This window comes from Typopeltis vanoorti, chromosome 17, assembly GCF_054136105.1.
Source record: "Typopeltis vanoorti isolate ZY-2024b chromosome 17, IOZ_Tvanoo_1.0, whole genome shotgun sequence".
Classification (NCBI taxonomy): domain Eukaryota; kingdom Metazoa; phylum Arthropoda; class Arachnida; order Uropygi; family Thelyphonidae; genus Typopeltis; species Typopeltis vanoorti.
In genome coordinates, this window is record NC_143565.1 from 19,740,959 (window position 1) to 19,764,451 (window position 23,493).

The window sequence follows — 23,493 nt, forward strand, 5'->3', positions numbered from 1 at the left end:
AGTCTCATTGTCCAGTTCCCCATTCTCATATTTGCCCACATTACTCTACTTGAGACTGACTGCCATTCAAGAAGATTAGCCTCGTATTTTGTGTTGAATACTATGGCTACTCCTTCTTTTCCTTGATTGTCATTGCCTGAATATAACATTTTGTATTTATTGCTCAGAAAGATCTCGCCAGTTTTGATCTTTTTTGTTTCAGTCACCCCTATTATGTCGATCTGGTACTTATCTAATTCCTCAGCTAGCTCCATTTCTTTGCCATTCAGGCTTCTTACGTTGATAGTATCGATCTTTAACTCTGGTAATGTTGAGTTGGGGTTTGTTTTCAGATTTATATATATAATATTATATATATTATATATATAATTATATTTTATATTATATTACAAATTATATATATATATATATATATATATATATATATAATTTGCAAAACGTGATTTATAATGGAACTGGTGATAATGTGCTATGTAATTTGCAAGGGACACAGTGGATTATAATTTATGACAGGTGTATGGAAGGAATCTAAATATTGGGAAAATAGCATCGCATTTATGGAATAAATGTGATGCTAGTTCCCTTAGTACTGTGGATGGGTTTAAGGCTTGATAATTTGATTTGTAATTAAATGAGATTTTAATGGCACTCGTGACATAGTAACAATTATTAGACACATATTCGCAAAATAAAGAATAATAATAAAAGCCAGAAATTAACTGGCCATAATCAGTACATCTGCATAATCACAAGGTGAATTAAAACAAAGAAAATTAATCCTATTCACAGAGCTGAGCCACATGTGCTGGATTACTACCATATGGACGGTTACAAAATAAAACGAGATTGCAATTAAAGCAAAAACTAAAATTGAAATAATTCTGAAATACAATAAAATAACAAAATTTAGATAAATAAAATGACAATGATATATTATTATATTTTAAAAAAAAAAAAAAAAAAAAAGACTAGAGAGAAGCATGCTATTGCTTGCCATTTATGAGAATGTGACTCTTCCAAATTTTGGCAATGGATTTGGCAGTGTAGAAGTGCTTCTTCACTCTCTTTAAATAGCTGCTTAAACCTAAACTGGTACCAATGTAAAAAGCAAGTATTGGACCAGAAGAAATTGTGGTCAATGTCCATTCCATGCTTACATTGAATTTTTCATTGCCTCTACAAGTGGAGGTACCCACATTGAACCTGGTAAAAAAAAAAAGTGCACGTGAGAGAGAGAAGGCTGTTTATCTTTCATGAATGGTAACCAGGAGGAGATGTTTTGGACAGGGAAGAATGTAGGGACTAAACTACATCTTTTCAAGATCTTTACAAATGCTTCTGAGATGCCTCTGATGTATGAAATAGGAACTTGCTATACAGGTTCATGGTTTGGGCAGTGTAGAAGAGCATTCTTGTCCAGGAAGTATTTGAACTTTCTTGAGGTGAAGCCATTCTGTAGTATGATGAATTGGATGATTCTCAGTTCTTGTTGGAGATCTTTGGAATTGGAGCAGATAACATGTGCTCTATTGAGTAAATGTTTGAAGATGTCTATTTTTTGAACTGGATAATGGACTGAATTTTGTTTTATATAGTGGCCTGTGGAAGTAGTTCACAGTAAACAGATGCTTTATAGATGCTTCTGAGTCTAGCCACACTCAGAAGTATCTCTGAGTCTGTTCACCATCTGTTTGCCAGACTAAGAGATACTTCTGAGTTTGGCCAGATAGTGAATACATCATGCATGTCTACTATTTAGACTTAACTTACGTGCTGTTTGAACCCATTTTAAAGGTTTAATGGAATAAATACAACACATATAAATAATTCAGCATGTTTAATCACTCCTATATTTCATCTCAGTCATGGAGACATTGTCAGGAAAACAGTATTGAAATTGCCCTCAATCATTCTCCTCTCCCAAAGATCCTCTACTTCCTCTCTCTGTTCCAAGTATCTACAAAGTTCCTTTTTCCTGCAACTTATCATATTATGGTCAAACTGGGAGATCTGCTAACATCTGCCTAGAATAACATAAAAAATATATCTATCACCATAAATATGGTCATTCAGGGCTTGCTGATCATACCTTGCACAGAATTGAATGGAAAAAACTACTATACTTCACCACAAAAAATTCAAATTTGAAAGACTTTTTTTAGAATCCGCAGCAATTAAAGTTTCCCAAGATTTGGGAAACTTTTAATTTTTAGACCTCCTGCCCAACACAACTAAGGCTAGCCAACAGCACCCGTAGAGGGTCTTCCTCATAAGACTTTAGTCTTTCAGTCTAATCTTTTCCACTTATTGTTTTGTACAAATTTGTGTATGTTTTTGCAATTTTAATATTGTTCCCCAACGATGTCTGAGTCACTGAGATGAAATATAGGAGTGATTGGAGAAATATAGTAGGATTTAATATAGGAATGATGTTATGTAAGTTTCTGTGGTTTAGCAGTTCTGTAGAAAGCTTCAGATATTGAGATCACTTGTTTTAAGATAAATAACGAGTATAATAAAATATAGCCCTACAAGATCTTCAGGGATATTAGCAAAAGTTGTAACAAAAATGACTAGCAACAATTAATTACACACATATTAGATGTTATCAGAACTTCACAATTGATACATATAAATAAATAACTAGGATAAAAAAAATGTTAAATTAATTACTATATATGTGTTAGAACAATGCTAATTGCTGCTATCACAGTTTGTAGCAGCAACATGTGTGTCGTATCCTAGGTCCGTGGCAGTTAGTGAAAGCAGACCATTCTGACTTCTGCAGAATGGTCTGCTTTCACTGCTGCAGACCCAGGATATGAAATGCATAATGCTACAGAACACAACAGCAGCAACTAGCATTGTTGTAACACGTATACAGTAATTAATTTAAAATTTTTTTATTCTGGTTTATTCCTGCTAATTCGGAGTACCAAAATATGAATTTTGGATAACACAGTAAACTTGCTAATAAATCGTTCTGGTTTATTTATTTACATTTACAAACTGTTAAGTTCTGAGAACATCTAATATGTGTAATTAATTGTTTGTAGTCTTTTCTCTGTACAACTTCCGCTTATACCCCGATGATGTAAGTCTAACGACTTACAAAACTTGTAGCGTTATCATCATCATCAATTTCCTGATATGTAGCCTCAAGGAATGTTCAGACTGCTCCAACAACACACTACATGATTAAGTTTACATTATTATTAACCTCCTATCCACAATTTTCCTCCAAATCAATCTATTACTTGTCAGCATGACAATATTATCATATCTAACATTTTGTGCTTCTAAGGCACTTTTGACTGAATTAATCCACCTAGACCTTGGTTTTCCTCTGGGTCTCTTTTCTGCCATCTTGGCATCAAACACCTGTTTCACCTAACTTTTCCTCACCCATTCTATTTAAGTAGCCACACCACCTTAGATTAGCTCTGCTGACACATTCATGAATGCTAATAATGTCAAGTTCCTTTCTAATATCTGCATTTTTAATATGATTCTGCCATTGATGCCATCAGTTCACTCTCCAAATTTTTCTCAGAACCTTCATACCTGTGATGTTTAGTCTTTGATCAAATGCTTTATTTCTAACCTAACTCTCAGATCCATAACTTAAAACTGGTTTGAACACTGTGATGTATATTGCTAGTTTGGTGTTTTGGCTAATTTCTCTCTTATTCCATACAAAGTTATTTACCGGCAATCCATACCAGCTTTGCTTATTTTGTTGTCTATTTCCAGGTTTAACCTACCATCTTCACTAAAAACTGTGCCTAAATTGCTGAAATATTTTACTTGTTCTATAGGATTTCCATTCAGAGTGCATTGTTTTTGGTGTTTTTTTGCTCGTGCTTATTTTTATAGTGTTGATCATTTTATTGCTGATTTTCGTGCCAAATTTGTTACAGCTGTTATTCAGTTTAGTTAGAGAATCCTGTAGACTTGCACTAGAAGTGTTTAGGAGTACCATCTGCACAAAGCAAAGAGCTAAGTTTAAATTCTGCAATTCTAATATCAGGCCTAGTGCCACTTTCTTTCATAATATGATCCACATAGATGATGAATAAGAGTGGAGATAATGTGCATCCTTGTCTTATCCCTGATTTTACATTAAACCACTTTCCTGTATTTCCATCAATTCTAACTCTGTATAATGTTCTATTTATTCCATATAATTGTAGTGTTTTGAAAAGCTTTTCTCTGGGCACCTTTTCATATGCCTTTTCCAGATCTGCAAAACTTAAGCACATATCCTTTTCTTGAGAGACACTGTAATATTAAATTAAGAATTATAAACACGTTAACACAATAATATTTTAATGTTTGCCAAATATTTCTGAGGATAGTCTGAAACTAACAGACTATCCTCAGTAGATTGATAGGAACAGTTTTTACGAGTTTTTTTTTTTAATTGAGATCTATAATTCTTACATTAGTCTAATGTTATCTTTAATTGATTTTATAAATTAAGATTGTTATATGAAATTGTGAATTAATTTATTCATCACTCTGGTGAAATTTACCACTCTTTAATGCTTAGCAATGTAACATGATACGGCTCATTCTACTTTTGAATGATCAATTGTTTGTATTCTACTTGATAGGAACACGTAAAAACTGTTCCTATCAAGCCACTGAAGATAGTCTGTTAGTTTTAGACTGAAATATTTGGCAAACATTAAAATATTCTTGTGTTAACATGTTTATAATTCTTGTCATATTCCCATGATTATTATAGTGTTATACTCTCATTTTATTAAACTCATTATTTATCTTAAAATGTGTGGTCTCAATACCAGAAGCTGTCTACAGATCAAATGTGCTGTTGAATTATATGTGCTGTATTTATTCCATACAGTATTATACATTATATAGCTAATGCCTTTTTATTCCCTTATACGGGAGCAGGCGAGGCCATTTAGCCCTATCTAACTTTTTGAAGACTGAGTGGACAGTTCAATCTCCACTGGTATCAAGCAGAGATAGATGGCCCAAGGCTATCACTAATTAAGTGGTACACAGTGAAGAGAGATGGCTCAAATGTGCCGCCATCTCGTGGTCCCTAACCCTAACACACTATATTTAATGTCTGAAATAATGTGGGTTCTACGGTCGATTTTCTTGAGTTTACGGGACAAAAAACCCAAGTTTCCGGGAGGAAAAACCCGCTTGCCCGTGCCAGAGATCGACTAACTCGGGAACCGGTCGAAAAAAGGCTTAGAAAAATTTCCTCTAGTCGCCGACTAGACTCGAAACCAAGTCTTCCTTCTTGCGGCCAAGTGCCATGGTGTGCAAACGTATTTATTCCATTAAATCTTAAAATGGCATCATTCATGTAGTGTACACAGAATAAAAGTTGAGTTTATATTGAAGAAAATAGGGAGTCTTCAAGATGTTCTAAGTAGAAATAGGCAAGTGTAGATGATAAAGGGCTTCTCATATCGCTTCCTTCAATCTGTTTGTAGAGTTGGTTTCTACAGATAAAGTATCCTGAGTACATGAACAGTTTAGCTATGTCTGGAAGGAACTTCTCTGATAACAGTTGGCGAGTGTTGGTCAGAGGTAGTACACTGGTAAATAAGGACTGGATGTCAAAACTGACTATGATGTCTGCAAACTGAAGGGTTAAGTTTATTTTTATTTTTGTCAAGGATTCTGATAATTTTATTTTAATTTTTTCAAACTTATTTTACGTTTAGTTTTTGCTTGCTTTAATTTCATTCTCGTTTTATTTTGTAACCACCCATGTCGTCGCACTCTGGCATGTAGCTCAGCTCTGTAAAGAGAATTAACTTTCATTCTAGCTTCACCATCTGATTACTCGTATCTGATGTGCTGATGATTGCCCATTAATTTCTGGCCAAAATATTTTCAATAATAAAAATGATTTTTTATTCTTGTGAATATATTAATTGTTAATTTGTAATTAAACGGATCTACTTACACACGACACTGATGTGCTGTGTGTTTTTTTGTTTTGTGTCTGTGTTGGTGGGAGAAGGTTGATATAAAAATAATGATAATTAGATGATTGATTAATTTGTTTAATCACAAATTTAATTTGTGATTCCAGTATCAGCACATTCCAGTGTTAGTCTTTTTATGTTGTAATAATAATTTCATTAATCTAAATATTAACAATAAAAATTTAATATTTATTCATTATTATTTTTGACAATGTCATCAACAGAGAGGTTGCAAAACCTACAGTACATTAAGTTCTATAGATAGCTAAGTAACTTCAGTCCTTCAAGTAATCAGGGTAGTAGTAATATGACATTGGACAGTGAAAGTTATGTATTGCTCAAATATTCAAGTCGCTGTAAGATTTGAAATTGGAAACCTGTAGTTCATTGGTACTGTAGATGGTTGAGTGTTACATGATCTTGGTATTCTACTCTACAGGTTAGTATGCTTTTGCAGGTAACTTTAGGCCTTTCAGTAACAAGATGATGCTTATCTTGTATTGGATATTGAAAATCATTTACCACTTGAAAACAGGCAAGCCACACCAGGATTTAAATCCACAGCCTTTAAATTTGTTAGGTCGCAAACAGGAAATTCTATTCTTGGCCTCCTGGCTCTTAAATGATATTCATTTCTTATTTCTCTTTGTCTTTAGAAAGGTCCTTTAATGCTAAATTTGCTTTAACTTGATGGTAACTGCCATATTCATTCATTCTTTATTATTATTATTATTATTATTGCTGTTATATTAGGTGTGGAACACAAAGGATAATGTCTTTCCTGATTTCACACATCCTAATATTGTGGAGTACTGGACAAAGCAGATGGCAGATTTTCATAAACTCATACAGTTTGATGGAGCCTGGATAGTAAGTGTTAATCTTTTGATCATTCTCTTAGTTAATTTTTGTACTTCTTTTCCAAAGCAGAACCTTTGTAACTTCAGTTTTGCCTTTGTTCTACAGATGATTCAAAATATTGCTAGACAAAGGCTTAGAATAAATGTGAAACAGAGATCCCCATCCTTTTAGATGTTATTACATAAAACCATTTAGCATATAATTTCATTTTTAAAGATGAAAAGAACACTTTACACACATGCATGTGTGAGCCCCCCCCCCCCCACACACAATAACCTACCATTTATCCAACCTTCAAAATGACGACCCTCAATTATCTGACCCTTGCATATCAACTGACTTCTCTGTAGAGCTACATGTAATGGTACTTCAATTATTCAACCCTTTAATTATCCAAACTTACCATTCTGATAATTGAAGGGTCAGATAAATGGTAGATTATTGTGTGCGTGTGCGTCCGCATGCACGTACATGCTCTTTTAAGTGCAACTGCCATTATATTTCACAGACTGTTCTAATTTGCTATAAAGTGCTAATATTTGAAAGGAGGGGAGTGAAAGAAACAGGAATTTTGAAATGCATGCTGCATTAAACTAGTCTATTTCTTTCTTTCTTTTTTTCTCAAGAATGGAGATATCATGGGATTTCTCTTTCCCCTCAATCACTTTTATATCATGTTGACCAGTTGAAAGCACAGCCTACATATTTAGCTTATGCCAGCCAAATGTATGTTTGTCTCAAACAGAATATTCAGAAGTAGTGGTGAGTATCTTGTCACTGTGAGATATGCAGTTCACCTATTTTGTTCCTCACATTGTGTTTTCCTAAAGCACAGAAGCATTATCACATCAACCTTAAACCAGACCAATTTATTATATATAGAGAGAAACTGAATTGCATTGCAAGAAATTTGCATGAAGTATATACGAGGTGTGACAATTTAATTCCTGGAACAGCTGTGTAGTGTTGCCCATGTGGTGATTTAGTTGGAGTCACATAAGTAATCATCTTTGCACATGTTTTAACTAGATAGCCGATAGAGGCATTTGTGCAATATTGCAAAAACAATCGAGTTCTGTGTATAAACTTTGACATAAAAATGTGTGATCGAAATTTGGAATAGCATGTTGATCAAATTTTATGTGAAAATCAGCAAAACTGCTACTGAAACGCTGGAGCTGTTGAAAGTGGCATATGGTGTGGATGCTCTGAAAAAAGTCGAGCATCTTTGAGTGGCATAAGAGATTCAAAGGTGAGCGAGATGTGAACAACGATCCCAGAAATGGGCAACCAAAAACAAAAATGACAGGTGCAAATGTGAACAGAGTGCAAGATTTGGTATGGTCTGGCAGACAATTAAGTGTGCGATTAATGGCTGATTAATTGCAAATGAATAGAGAAGTCAGAGTAATTTTAACTCAAGAATTGGGTATGCAAAAGATTTCTGCGAAGTTTGTGCCTCGGATCTTGATGGACAAAACAGAAGCAGCAGCAGCTTCAAGTTGCAACGGATTTTTCTGAAATAAGCACGTTTCCAACAGTAATTACGAGTGACAAAACCTGGTGCTTCCAGTATGATCCCGAAACAAAACGCCAGAGCATGCAGTAGAAAACCCCGAGTTTGCCATGTCTGAAAAAAAGCATGCATGTCACGTTTGCAGTTCAAGACCATGCTGGTGGTGTGTGTGGGTGGGTGGGTGGGTGGGTGTCTTTGATCACAAGGGAATAGTGCACTATGAATTTGTCGAACAGGGATAAACGGTCAACCAACAATGCTATTTAGAGGTGCTGAAAAGATTACGAGATTCTTTTTTGGAGAAAAAGACCTGAATTGTGGCCTTGATACTCTCTCACTCATTGTGAGAGAGTATCAGGCCAAAAAAATCGATTACTGAATTAGGTCTTCCTGCTTATTCACCTGACTTAACTCCCTGTGATTTCTGGCTTCCAAATTAAAGACTGTGCTTAAAAGTGTGAAGATTTTTTGACATCGCTGATATCCAGCATAATGTGATAAAGGAACTCAAGAGTATTCCAGAAAAAGAATTCCAGGGTTGTTTCCAAAAATGGGAACACCATCTAAACCAGTGTATAAATGCACAAGAGGACTACTTCGAAGGCAACAGTAACCACTAATGCATAGTTCCGAATGTAGGTTACAGGTGCATTCCAGGAATTAAATTGTCACACCTCATTATTCAGAAAATCAGTTGTTTAGAAAGTTATTGATTTTCCTCGTCTTATAACTGTAGTTTTTATCACAATATTTCTTCAGCAATTTTTATTACTTTTATTTTAACTAAAAAACATGCTGGTTTCCATCACATAAGATGTTGAATTTAACTTTTATAAAATATGTGTTTCTCTTTAATTGTATTTTTTATAGGATATGAATGAACCAGAAAACTTTTATAATGGAACTATAGATGGATGCCCCTCAAATTCCACCCTAGAACATCCTCTATATGTTCCAGGAAATGGGGATCCACTTTATGCCAGTACTCTTTGTATGACTGCAAACCAGCATATTTCAGTCCATTATAATGTTCACAATTTGTATGGAATCACAGAAGCTATAGCTACCAGTATGTGAGTATTGACTATTGATAATGATACTAACATTTATTTCCTTTTTAAATATTATACTGTAGTTTATTCTCTGATCATTTTAAAATGCAAACGTTTAAGCATTTCACACTTCACTTAACTCTAATTTGAACATTTATTATTGCACTAAATGGTAATTTCTTAATATGGTACTTGCATACCAGTATAGATACACTGCATTAAAAACATAAAGAAACAAAAGTTTATCATGAATTACAAAGCGTTTTATGGAGCTCTCTATATTTTTATCATAATAATCATCTGAATTCAGATTTTATTTTATTAAATTTAATGAAATTAAATTCGCCGAGTGGTTAGCATATCAGCTCTCCAGCCAAAAGGCTATGAGTTCGAATCCCACTGTGGGCATGGATGTTTGTGATTGTCTGTGGAAGTACTAGTGGTGGTCGGTAGTAGATGGCGTGGTGTAGTTGCAGTCAGTTGGTGGATTGAGTGGTGGAGATGGACAGTTGTAGAGTAGGTGCCCTCCCTCAATGAGTCATTGGACTCCCTGGAGGTGTCAAATAGTAATAATAAAAAACGTTTTTGTATAATGTAAGAAAAAACTGTACTCAATTGTTATAATTTATAAATTTTGAATTTTGATTTTCTCTAAGCCATGAAAAAAGTAAAACTTATTATGAATCAAATTAGATCTATTTATTTTATTTTATTATTATTTTTTTAATTTTTTAAAATTCCTACCCAGGAAAGGGTTTAAACCTATAGCATTAGTACTGTGGGCAAGAATTTTTTTTCTGTTTTTATTTATTTGGTATTTTTTTATTTTATTTTATTTTTTACATAATTAAGAAACTTTACTGTTACAGACCAAACATGGAACTTTTTTAGCCACTTCAGGCCTCCAATAAGCTGGGTGGTGATCTCACACCAGGCAGTGAATTTCATTTCCCACCTAAAAACAATTTCAAAAATCCATGCCCATGGCAGGATTTGAAACTGCAGCCTCTTGGTTGGAGAGTGGATGCACTAATTTCTTGACCAGCGAGGCTAGCAACTAGACTTACGTAATAATACAACTGAACTAAATGTACTCATTTGTATATTTGTTTCTTTGACTGAATTTTGCCAAATCCTGTCTTACCATGTACAGCAGGATCTTTGAACTGGTATTCAGATTAATTATTAACACAGTTTAATTTCATATGTTGAATATGTATGCAATTGAAAAATTTTTTTCTTTTCACTTGCAGAACTAAACTGATTGGTTATGGGTGAGGGCATTTAAAATTGCAATATATTTACTCCAACTTGTGGGAAATATCAAAAATATTTTCTTATTGCTGCAGAGGTATGTAAGGGTTTGGCAATCTTTTAATAATAATCATTATCAAATTCCTGATATATACCTTCAAGGGGGTGTACAGGATATGATAGTACTGCATGAAAAATTTACATCATTACTAACTTCCTATCTACAATTTTCCTCCAAATCAGTCTGTTGCCTTTCAAGACTCCAGTATTATCTGATCTTTTATTTCTGTTTTCTAAGGTACTTTTTACTGTATCAATCCACCTATATCTTGGTCTTCCTTTGGGTCTTTTTCCTACCAACCTGGCAGAGAACACTTGTTTTGCTAATCTTTCCTCTCCCATTCTGTTTAAGTGACCACACTATCTGAGATTAGCTCTACTAATGCATTCCTGGATGCTGACAATATCAAGTTCTTTCCTAATATCCTCATTTTTAATATGATACTGCCATTGATGCCATCTGTTCATGCCTCTAATCTTTCTCAGGACTCTCATATCTGCAGTCTCTAGTCTTTGGTCAAATGTTTTACTTCTGACCCAGATCTCAGATCCATAAGTTAAAATTGGTTTGAACACTATCTTGTATACAGCTAATTTAGTGTTTTGGCTAATTTCTCTCTTATACCACATGAATTTATTCAGTTGACTTCCTACCATACCGCTTTGTTGATTCTGTTGTCTATTTCCATATTTAATTTACCATCTTCACTAAAAATCGTACCAAGTAGCTGAAATGTTTTGCTTGTTCTATATGTTCTCCATTCACAAAGCAGTTGATAATTTCAATGTTTCTGCCTAATTTCATTGGCTTTGTCTTTTTAATGCTGACCTTCATGCCATATCTATTACAACAGTTATTCAATTTAGTCAGGAAATCTTGCAGACTTGTAGCAGATTTATTTAGAAGTATAACATCATCTGCATAAGACAAAGAGCTGAGATTAAAATCTCCAATTTTGAAATCAGATTTAATACCACTTCACTTTACTTTATAATGTGATCCACACAGGGAGATAATGTACATCCTTGTCTGACACTAGATTTAGCATTAAAGCACTTGCTTATACGTCCTTCAATTTTAACTGCTGACTTACAGCTTAAATAAAGACTAAGTATTGCTTGATATAATGTCCCATTAACACCATATAATGTAGTGTTTTGAATAACTTCTCTCTTGGCAACTTGTCATATGACTTTTCCAGATCGACAAAACTTAAATACAGATCTTTGTTATATTCCCATGATTTCTTCACTATTTGTTGTAAAGTGAAAATCTGATCTAACAGCCTCTGTTTGGCCCGAAATCAGCTTGTTCTTCATCAAGCTTCTCTTCCACAATTCTTCTCAACTGTTTCTAATGTATACTTGCATATATCTTACCAGGAACACTCAGTAATGAAATATCTCTGTAATTCTCACATTGTTTTATTTCCCTTTTTATATATGGGTACTATGAGAGCTCTACTCCAATCATCGGGAATTCGTCCCTCTATCCAGGCTTTCTGAACTATGCAGTGCAGCCACTGTAAGACTCTTATACCACCATACTTCAGCACTTCTGGTTGAATATATCATCTACTCCTGCTGCCTTTCCACATTTCAAGCCTTTGATGGCTTTTTCTACTTTAAGTATGATATGTATTCCTGATTGCATGCCTGGTCAGTATTTTTTATCACTGTGCTGTCATCACTGCTTGTTTCATTTATCAATTTTTCAAATTAATTACTCTGTACTTCAAGGATATCTTTTTCTCCTTTTTTCATGTCTTTATCATCTCTAATTCCTTTTACAGCACTCTTTCCTCCATTCCTAAGCGTCTTCAACAACCTCTAGACTATTTTGCCACCTTCTTGATATTTATTTTCTTATGTTCTTACCAAAGTCCTTCCATGACTTTTGTTTAGTCAGTTTTACACTGTGTTTGGCTTTCTTACATTTGTCTCTGTATTTTCTAAGAGCAGATGCTAACTTATTTGCCAGGAACTTTTGATATGCTTTCTTCTTTTCCTTCACTGTCTCTTAACTTCCTGTGTCCACCATGGAGTTTTGATTTTTCTATCCTTGCAGATAACTTCACCATATGCCTCTCTTTGGTGAATCAATCATGTTTTCTTCAGGGCTTGCCATTGAATCTCCAAGGTTTGGTTCCTGTTCTCAAACTCTTTCATTTTTTCTTCAATAATCTTTGTGTATTTTAGTCTACAGTTCACATCTGAGAGCTGCTCAACTTTTATTCACTTTAAAGCTTCCTTACATGTTCTTCTTTTCAATATGAAATTCAATTTTATCCTGCTCAAGACTAAATGGTGATCACTTCTAATTTCAAATCCTCTGTACACTCTGGTGTCCTGCACCAGTGGGAAAACATCACTATCAGCAATAACATAGTCAATGAGATTTTCTTATTCCTTGCCTCTTCTCTCCATGTGAATTTGTTTTATGTTGGAACATTGTGTTAGTAATAACCGTCCATCTCATGAGCAGAAATCCAACAGGTCTTGGCCATGATTAGCTTTGCTCTTTTCTCCGAATTTTCCCAAAATATTTTTGTACGTCTGACAATCATTTCCTACTCTGCTATTTAGATACCCAACAAAGACCAACTTTTCCTTTTTAATTGTGTCAGTTGCTTTCTCTAAAGCCTCAAAAAAATTCCTCCACTTCTACCTTAGTAGAACCTTCTGTGGGACCATAAGCACAAATAAGTCTCATTGTCCAGTTTCCCATTCTCATATTTGCCCATTCCACTGTACTTGAGACTGCCTGCCATTCAAGAAGATTAGCCTTGTATTTAGTGTTGATTGTCATTGCCTGAATATATTGTATTTATTTTGTATTTATTGCTCAGAAAGATCTCATAGTTTGTACCTTTTAATTACAATCTTTTAATTACACAGCAAATTTCTCCACCAGTTTCTTAAATTTTTTTGTTTATCTGCTAATTCTCAAATGGAATATATATAATATTGTTAGTGATGGTAAATCTCAGTGCATTGTCTGTGTTTCATAAAAAGATTTGTCTCCATAGCACTGGTCTTGACATACAAGAAACATTTATAACGACTTTTTTTGTCATTACATGTAGTTAATAGACACACTATGCCTTTCTCGTGGCTTTAGTTGTCTTGGCATATTCCTGAATAATTAAATCTCAGAAAAAGAAATCTTTTATTACCTTTATGTCTTTCTGTTTAAAATAAGCTTAACCTATAAACTTTCTTAGGATGTGAAGTTCAGCAATAAATTAAGACTGTCCTAATAAATATCTCTAAGGAGAAAAGTTACCTTTAAGTATAGTGAATGCATTAGTTTCTTTCTGCAACTGCATAAATTCATGCATTTAAAACAACCATAGAAATAATAACTGCTGTCCAGGATTATTGTTTTTTTGTTATCTCTTGTGGAGTGAAAATGTGATCCATTTGGTAATAAATAAATTTTAGGAATCAAAAATAGTAGCAGTAGTCACTATATATTATCAGGCAGGTTATGCTTGCTATGGAAAATGTTTTAGAATAACCTTTTTTGCCAAAAATTCTTTCCTTTGGTAATATAATTTTGAAACCATCTTTCCACAAAATTTTTTATGCACAAATTATTAGTCAAATACTGTATTGCATTCATTATACTTTTCAAGAATTAGATGCTATTGAAACACTGGTTTGTCAGGGTTGCCTCGTGTTTCATAGATACATTTTCAGAACAAGAACTTCTGCTCATTAATTTCTAAGCTCACCATCCTAGTTGACTAACTGAATAGTATCTTCTCTCTTCTCAACAGGCCATGGATTCATATACCATTGTAGCATGAATAGTTGTGAATGCACAATTTACAGACAAAAAATATTAGTGGGGATGGTGGTGGGCATTCTGTGTAGTTGGTGGATTAAGTGGTGGAGACGGAAAGTTGTAGAGTGCCCTCCCTCGATGAGTCCTTGGTGATGTCACATAATGATAATAATAGTAAGAATGTTATTATTATGATTATTAACATACTCTGAAAGATTGAGGATGAATGGAAAATTATACACTAATAAAGAAGCTGCACTGAACTTTTATATATAAAGGTTGTAACTATCTGTTGGAGAAAAGACAGTAAATGACTATGGTCTTCATTCTCCATCTCAAGAAGATTTGTAAGATCTTCATTCTATATGTGCAACTTTTATCAGAAAATTTAGCCAAGTAATTTCCTTTCTTCTTACTTTCTTGTAGTGATTCTTTTGATTTGCTGTCCCATGTAGGTATCTAAGTGCCTTGTTCATGATGTATCTCACAATGGTCAGACAAGGTTAGCAATTGTTCCACTTAAAAGAACATTAAGATGTAGAACACAAAGAGAGCCTGACAAATCATTGTTATCCAGTATGCAACTGTTTCTAGTCACGGGATTCATTGTCAAAAACTAAATTCTCACATAAAAGCCATTTTCAATTAAAAGTTACTTTTTTTTTTTTATTTGCTGAATAATTCTACCCATAAATCTACTTTTAGACATCTGTTTGTGAATATTCATTCACTGTACAGCTTCATATCTATTACCAAATCAACTTCATTATACTTTTTTATTTCATATGCCTTTGTTCTTTGGAAAAAAGTCTTCCTCACATTTTTTTTCCCTCCAAAGAGCATGACATCTAGAAAGAAACATGTAAGCAAGTTCCTTCTCTCTTTTTTTTTTTTTTTTTTTTTTTTTTTTTAACTGTTTGCTCTCACATAGCACTAATGTATTGTAGGATTTTCAGCCTCAGCGTGTTCAGTTGATGTCAACAACAGAAAGAAAAAAAACACTAAATTAATTAAAGATGCTGTTAAACTCTGCACACGAAGTCTGAAGACCATCTTAAACTCTTCCCATTTTGGGAAGTAATGTTAAGTATTGCATGTAGTTTTTTTTTTTTTTTTTTTTATTCTACTTACTGGTAATCATCCTTCACTGAAGGAAGGTAGCCAAGGAATTTGACTGAAATTTTTTTCCAAAAAATAAAGCAGCTGTGTAAATTTCATCAGTTTAAACATTATCAAGTTATCTGAGCCTTTTCAAATAAGACTAAGTTACAGTTTTCAGATGATAGATGAATAGATAATTTTTTCTTCCTCCTACAGAACAAGCAATCTCACCTCACAAGACACAACTGACAGACATATATATATATATATATCAGGCCTAAATTTACTATCTTGGCATTAATTCCAAACGAATTCTGTTCAATTCTCATCTTATCTGCAATACTACCATGTACATTCAGTTCATTGACCTTTTTTGTGTTTGTTTCACCATTTAAAAAAACAACAAAGATTCGTCACATTGAACTCTTTAAAGGAAAAATCTTCAAGTTGCTGCTGCTACATATATAAAAGGACTAAAAAAATTAAAAAAAATTAGTGTAGTTTATATGCAATCAGAAAGTTAAATCATTATTTAATTTTTTTTTTAATGTAAATCCTATCTGCAAGAAAAAGGTTGTACACCTTATCGTACATTAATACCTAGGCTGGCCTGTGAATTAGACAATCAAAAAAACCTTTCTCAAAGAACCCAAACACAGAACCTTATCAAGCCACTTTAGGCCTTCAATAAGCAGAATGATTTCACACTGAGCAGTGAAATTTATCTACCACCTAAAGACATTTACAGACAACCATAAATGAATATAAAACATAATATCTGGCATGGACTGAGAATCCCAGTATTAATTGCAGACATTAGTTAATGCCTACTCATTTCAGATTTAGTGCTGTCTTCATTAATCTGTACACATAATTGCATTGTGTACCTAGTCTTGAAGCTGAAATTATTGAGGTTAACCACATGTGCACTTGTAGTTGAGAAGAATGCTTTGGTTTTTTGTTGCATTGAGTTGGAGTGCATATTGTTCTTCTGTAGGATATGTATGGCATTTTTATGTCAGTCCAAATAGCATTTTACTTTTCTTTTGTGGGATGGGAAGATAAGACGTCAACATACCTCTATTGATAATGCATATCTTATTGAGGCAATGCTCAAAAATTAAAGAAGCCAGAGATTATACAAACTGAAGGGTGCATCATCTTACATATGATCAATTTTGATAAAAAGCTGAGCTTCAGCTTAAAGGATATAGGATCCAAAGCACATTATGCCTGCCAGATCAATAATGTGTATTTTCCATGCTTGTGTTAGCTGATGTCTGCAGCTAAGCACTTGTGTTTATAATAACTTAATTTTGTTAATGATCCTTAAATAAGCTGATCACTAGATCAGTGAAAGTAATTGAATATTTAAAATAAATGATAATGTGGTCATGATTTTGCCATTATTCTTAAAACAGTTGTTGCTTTTATCCATATCTGTATTATCCTTAGTTAACTAAGAAAACTGTAGAGTTAACATGTCAGTAATTGATTGCTTATTAGAAAATCATATAAACTAAAAATTAGTCACATAAATAATAATGTGACAGAATATCAGTTTCATAGATAGTTTTTTTTCTATAATTATTTGTTATATCAGTTGGAAAATAATTTTCAGTGTTGATTTTATCTTGTAGTGCTTTATCTAGTATCCGGATGAAACGTCCTTTCATTATTTCCAGATCTACATTCCCAGGTATAGGTCAATATAGTGGACATTGGAATGGAGATATTTTTTCTACCTGGGATGATATGAAATGGAGTATTACATGTAAGCAATTATTGTTTGAGGCAGTTTGGATTAGTAACAAAACATTTGCAGCTCAGTCAATATAATCTGTTTAGTTATTCAAAAATATAAATAAAAGCAGTCTGACAAATTACTCAAAGCTGGCAGCATGCTGTTATCAGGTTGTTGGCATGTTATGTGTATTACAGGTGATTTTTTTTCATGGTCTTTTTATACATTCCAATATTCAATGTTATAAATATTAGAATGGTATGGAAACTGATTCTGAGTGGTATGACACTGAGTTAATAATAGTTTAATGTGAACAAAATAACATTAATTGATACATGACAGAGTAGATCAGCTCATTTGGCATTAAACACGTTTTGCTCATGCAAGCACATTAAATTAACCAAGTTGCTCATTTAAATTTTAAGTGGTATACAAATTTTACCTGTAGTTTTAGACATCGAACATTAACTTCTTAGCCTAAAGTCCTTAACTCAGAATTAAGTTCACAACATTACCCATCAGTGGCGAATTCTCCATGCTTGCTGTGCAAGCTCATTAATTGAGAAAGAAGTAATATTTATTTGTTAATAAATGCATGCATTTATAAGCATTCCATTTTGGCTTTTATTTTTGTAGACAGAAGACGTTTTAAGCTTGCGCCTAATAATTGAGTTTTGCGTTGTGTATCGAAGACCGATGCTAGTTAAGCTACCTTGGCTTGCTCGGTTGTGGGAGCATCCAGGACCTCGCTTCAGCACTGTAATTTCATGCGTGTGCATAGTCATTTCCGCTCCATGTCATCTCACCCTGTTGCTTAAACATGGACCATATGCAGTCAAAGTAGCTTCAGCCAGCCTTTACAAGTGTGCGTGTTGCTTGGGAAAATTAAGCTACAACCAACTTTTTCTGATGATGTTATTGACCTGTTCATAAAGAAGAATGTATTCAAGTAGCTAAATTGAAAAAGATAGAATATCATTTGTAAAATAAATGTTGTATTTGTGTGATTAAATGTACATAAATTTCTAAATACATGTAACCCTCGTATAACGCGGTCTAAAATTGTAGTAACCTTTATCTTTTCATATGTTTTTCACTGTGCTACTTAAAAATCAAATTTTATCTTCGTTAAATTTGTGTCTGCCTGTGTCTCGTATGTAATTATAAGTAGCGAATTTATATTAGGGGAAATACCCTTTAGCACGCATGTACCTCAGTTGTTTACCATATAAAACATTTATTGTTGAAAATTGTCCACATTTCTGCCAGGAAAGTGTATTAAAATCATAAGGGTGTTCATCTCAAGCTGAGCACTTTATTTTCTGGTGAGTTACATACAATACATAATGCTTGCTTTTTTGTGTAAAAAATAATTTTTATAGTAATGGCCACAAACTGCAACGAAAGGGACAAACCAACACTGAAAACAAAATTAATTTCTCTCGAAGAAAAATATTCAAAATCTTGGATCCGGTTAAAAAATGGAGAAAAACCAGGAGTTTTTGCAGGGACTTTGAATTTAAATGAATCAACAATTCGAACAATCAAACAAATTGGACATAAAATCCGAGAAAGTGTTTATTGCTGGGGCAATGATAAGTGCAAAGCGCGTTGCTCGTGTACACTATATTCTAATGGAAAAATGGAGAAATCCCTAATGATTTCGATAGAAGATTGCACCTCAATAGAAAATTCCTATGGATGGAAATCTTATTAAACAAAAAAACTCACAAAGTTTATAAACATTTATAGTGCAGACCAGGTGTTCAATAATGTGACAGAATAATCCGGGTTATTGACAGATGAATCCGGGTTATTGGAAAAAAAGTGCAAAATGCACCTATATTTCGAAAAATGAAAGACCAGCTCCTGCATTCAAAGTTTGCAAAGATAGAATTACTCTACTGTTTTGTTGTAATGCATCAGGTGATTACATGACAAAACCAGTGTTTATTAACCAATCCTCAAATCCTCGTGCTATGAAAGATTAAAATATGCACTATTTTATTTTGACTAAAACATTTATGCATTATGTGCAATGAAGTTTAAGTACAATTTGTAATTTTTATACTTTTATACTATGTATTTATTTCATAGTTTATATGTTTTCTTAACTTACATGAATTTCCTGAATTAAATAAAAATACATTTTTTGTTGGATATGTCATTGTTGTTTATATAATTAAAAAAAAAAAAAAAAAACGATTTTGGAACATAACCCTACTTTTTCTATGTGATCTGATACTCGCATAACACGATTTATATAATACGGCATTTCTAAGGAACCTAACATCCGCGTTATACGAGGGTTACCTGTACATAGTTTTAAATGGTCAGTAATTCATTATTCTGCTAATAAGACTTCAATCACACCTCTCATTTCCTGAATGATAACAAGCAAGCGTGAATTTCAAGACCAGCATTCGCCCCTGTTACTCATCCAGTTAACATTACTTAACATACTTTAACACACAAGTACATTAAGAGTTTTATCAAACCACAATAGTGTAAACAGAGGAAATCTCTTTTTAGTTAGAGTATCAATTTGGACATAAGCAATCCTATGGAAGACTAATTTATTGTAAGCTATGTTTCCTGTTATTTCAAGGATGTTTTTCTTAAGACTGTTTTTCATATCTTCTCAGTCTCAACAACCGACAAGTATCTAATATGATGAGTCACTTCCTTTTCTTGCTGATACCTGACCTCCATTGTCTTATTGGCTGATGAGTTTTGAATGACAAGTTATCTTTTATTCCATTGAAATCCTCATGTCTTCTCATTTCTGAAGACCTAAATACTTCCAAATAAATATTCCTTCCTCTCCCATTCCCTTCCTCTTCTTACGATCTTGGTTAGTACTTCTATCCTTCAGTCACAGAATTGTGCATGCGTGATATTACAATAGTGGTAATTTGCATGCTATGAATCATAGGTGACATGGCTTGGATAACACATTATTATGAAGGGGTGGGGAGCTGAAAAGACTTTATAAACACTTAGAACAAAAATGATATTAAAGCAACTGAAGTTTCATCAAATTGTAATAATTTGTTCTTTTTCTTTTAGAATATGTAAGAAGACAAGTCAAAGGTTTCAAAGAAATTCGAACATGCAAAACTTGGTAACAAAGATTGCTGTCACCCATTTTAGACATGTCAAATTAAGAGTTTTTTGGCTTGTGACTTTTGCTATTTTGAGCACAGGTGACCACACATGTTAATTTGAGACTGGAAACTCGTGCATAAATGTTTTTTATGCACACATAGGCCAGTAAAAATTTGAGGGAATATTGGTCCTGAACTCCAATCTTCTAACTACAGTAAACCTTGTTTATAATGTGCACCACAGAACCAACAAAATTTCCTCATTATAACCATTATTCGTTATATCAGTGACAAGTTAAATTTACATCCTTTTTTTTTTTAATTCCTAACTCAACGAAAAATAGATTAAAAAACAAACAAGTATTTGAGAAGAAAAAAAAAATTACATACCTAGATATTATTTGTACGAACATGCTTGTATAAACTACAATGTACTTAATATTAAACACGATTTCAGTTATGCATCCAACTGTTGTTTACAAACAAAATCTTTGCATCCAAATTGTTTTGCAGTTTTTCAACTAGAGCCTTAAAGGTTAGGAGAATGTTTTGAAAATACTGCATTTCTTTGCATAGTGAACCATACAAGCAGTGCTTCATCAATGCTTATAAGCTTGCACTTTCTAAATTTTTTGTCTTGGTTATGTTGTTTTCTTGTGCCGATATGCAACCATCTTTATTCTTCTACAACATCAATACTATTGAAGAGGACAAAGAAACTTTTTACACACTTTAACATTTTTGCATCACGTTCTAACTCATGAATAATTTAGATTATTTTGCAAATCAATAGACACTTTCTTTTAGTAGAAATGCTTCCAGTGGACGGGTTCATTTTTAACTGATTTTACAGTTGTGACAGTGTTTGGGTAAAGTGAGGGAGGAGGGCCAGAGGCTAGACACTGGAGAGGCAGGTAGTGAGGGGGATGGTCCCAAAGGACAAGATTAGATTATAAACTGGTCCATGATCTGATGCAGGTGGTCATAAAAGCTAAGTCACTCCTTTCATTGTTTGTCTATTCCAAGAACTATCCAAGCAATTAAGAATGTTTGCAAAATTCTTACAGTATATTCGGGTGGTATGTTCATTATAAAAGTGAGCAGTTATATGGGAATATGCATAAAATATGAATGAACTATTAACACAAATTAAAATCATTATCTCTTTTTGTCATTACAGTTGTGATCTCATTATTTCCATGCTCGGTACATGAGGTAAGGACAACCTTGACTTCAATGCCACAAATCTCAGTCCTATCTGATTCTCAAGCTTTCTTTCTCAAGAGATCTTTCTTGTGAGAGATCAGACAAGAAAGCCATGAGTGAGATGTGTTTGTACTAGAAATGGTTAGAAGTGTAGGCCAGTTCAAGAAGGAATATCTGACCTGCATCCATAGCTTCAGCAGCCACCAAAAAACTCAGTGTATTTTTCTGCTTGAGACATTACTTCACACCTTTAAAGCTGCTAACTCTATAAAAATCCCAAATCTGCCCAACCATGGAATATTGCTCACACTTGGGATGATGACCAAAATCCTCTCTAAGATTGCTCAGTGCTATCTAGAAGAGAGCAATCCAGTTACTTAATGATTGGTTTCTCATACATGTTCGGTTTCTGCCTTATGCTGGAAACTGAATATTTATGCATTATGCCAGAAACGCTGTCCACGAAAGTATCTGTTCTACAGATATTTTCATGGACAGTACTCTGCTGAATTCACCACTATCATTCCCCACTTTCCTCCAAAATCACAAGAGCAAGATCCTACTAACCAACACCTATTTACAGTCCAGCTCTAAACTCACTGAACCAATTTCTCTGCCTCATCTTTCATTCCATTTTTTGAACAGTCTCCCTCCCTCCCTCTGATTTTCCCAAGGAATACAACTCTCAGCTGTTCAATAAAATGTCAACAGATTCCCCCTTTCTTCTTACCGTCTTGCATGCACACACACAGCACTAATACGCTGTCGATCTTGAAACTTTTCATGTGGGGTCAGATATATAAAAAAAAAATGTAACACAGCATAAAATTTATTTGTAATATAAATTCTTAAATAATATTTATCTTTACAAAGTTAATGTTTATTGGTTTGTATTCATATTCATGAATATGAATATGAATACAATGAATATGAATACATGAATATAAAGCAATCAATAATTCCATATTCCGCATCTCTAACAATTCCTAACCTTTTGTAGATTTGTTATTCTTTAGTATTGGTTGTGACTAATATTTTATTTGCCAAATAAAATATCTTTAAAGAAAGAGCTGCATGAACATTTGCAAAATTTTCAGAAATGTTTAGCTATATAAACTTTAATCAAATAGTTTTTGGTATATAGTATGGTGCAAAAAAAAAAAAAAAAAAGTACTGAACTTCGACATCCTCTTCTGTACACATGTTCTGAGATATGCCATTTGACTACATTCACATTAATAGAAGAGCGCATGTAGAGTCTATGCCATTACATTTAGTTGTAGCAGTGGTGTTGATGTTGGAAGAAAAGACGTTTATTGTTGAGAATTATTATTTTCATTCATATGGAGTTGGTAGAGCAAATGGTCCAAGCCTATGACATGTTTGTGAGCAGTTTGTTCATCATTTCCGTAAGCGTTCCCCAAGCATTGTTGCCTTAATCAAGAAATTCTGATGTACCTGGAGTGTTCTGCTGCAATGTAGAGGGCATTCAGGGAGACCATGAACTATTAACACAAATGAGAATCACAGCTTGTGCTAGAGCAAGTGTTACAATCCCCCCAAACACAGTCAATGCCAAATAGTGCTAAAACTTGGGATTCTGATGCGGTCACTACAGAGGATCCTTAAGGAGCTGAGTGCCTTTTTGTACTTCATTCAGGTGGGTCAGTTGTAACAGCAATGGATTACACTGCACGGTGGGAATATTGTGCACACATGCTGGCCTATGTCTATGAAGATCCATCCTTCCTTCATAATGTCTGGTTCTCAGACAGGGCGCATTTCCATCTAAGTGGTCATGTAAACAGATGAACCTGCAGGTTT

At 33.7% G+C, this 23,493-nt stretch overlaps 1 protein-coding gene across 3 annotated transcripts in view; it reads left to right on the forward strand.

Moving 5' to 3' along the window:
* The window catches only part of LOC150097208 (lysosomal alpha-glucosidase-like), a 139,507-nt gene that overhangs the window by 65,270 nt on the left and 50,744 nt on the right, over window positions 1-23,493 (forward strand). For 2 of the 3 annotated variants that reach the window (XM_090407491.1, XM_090407493.1), the window contains exons 8-10: window positions 6,732-6,848; window positions 9,226-9,428; window positions 17,253-17,386. In XM_090407491.1, coding sequence (XP_090263617.1) covers window positions 6,732-6,848; window positions 9,226-9,428; window positions 17,253-17,386 — 454 coding nt within the window. The remainder of the gene's footprint in view (window positions 1-6,731; window positions 6,849-9,225; window positions 9,429-17,252; window positions 17,387-23,493) is intronic. The other variant, XM_090407492.1, reaches the window with a different exon arrangement.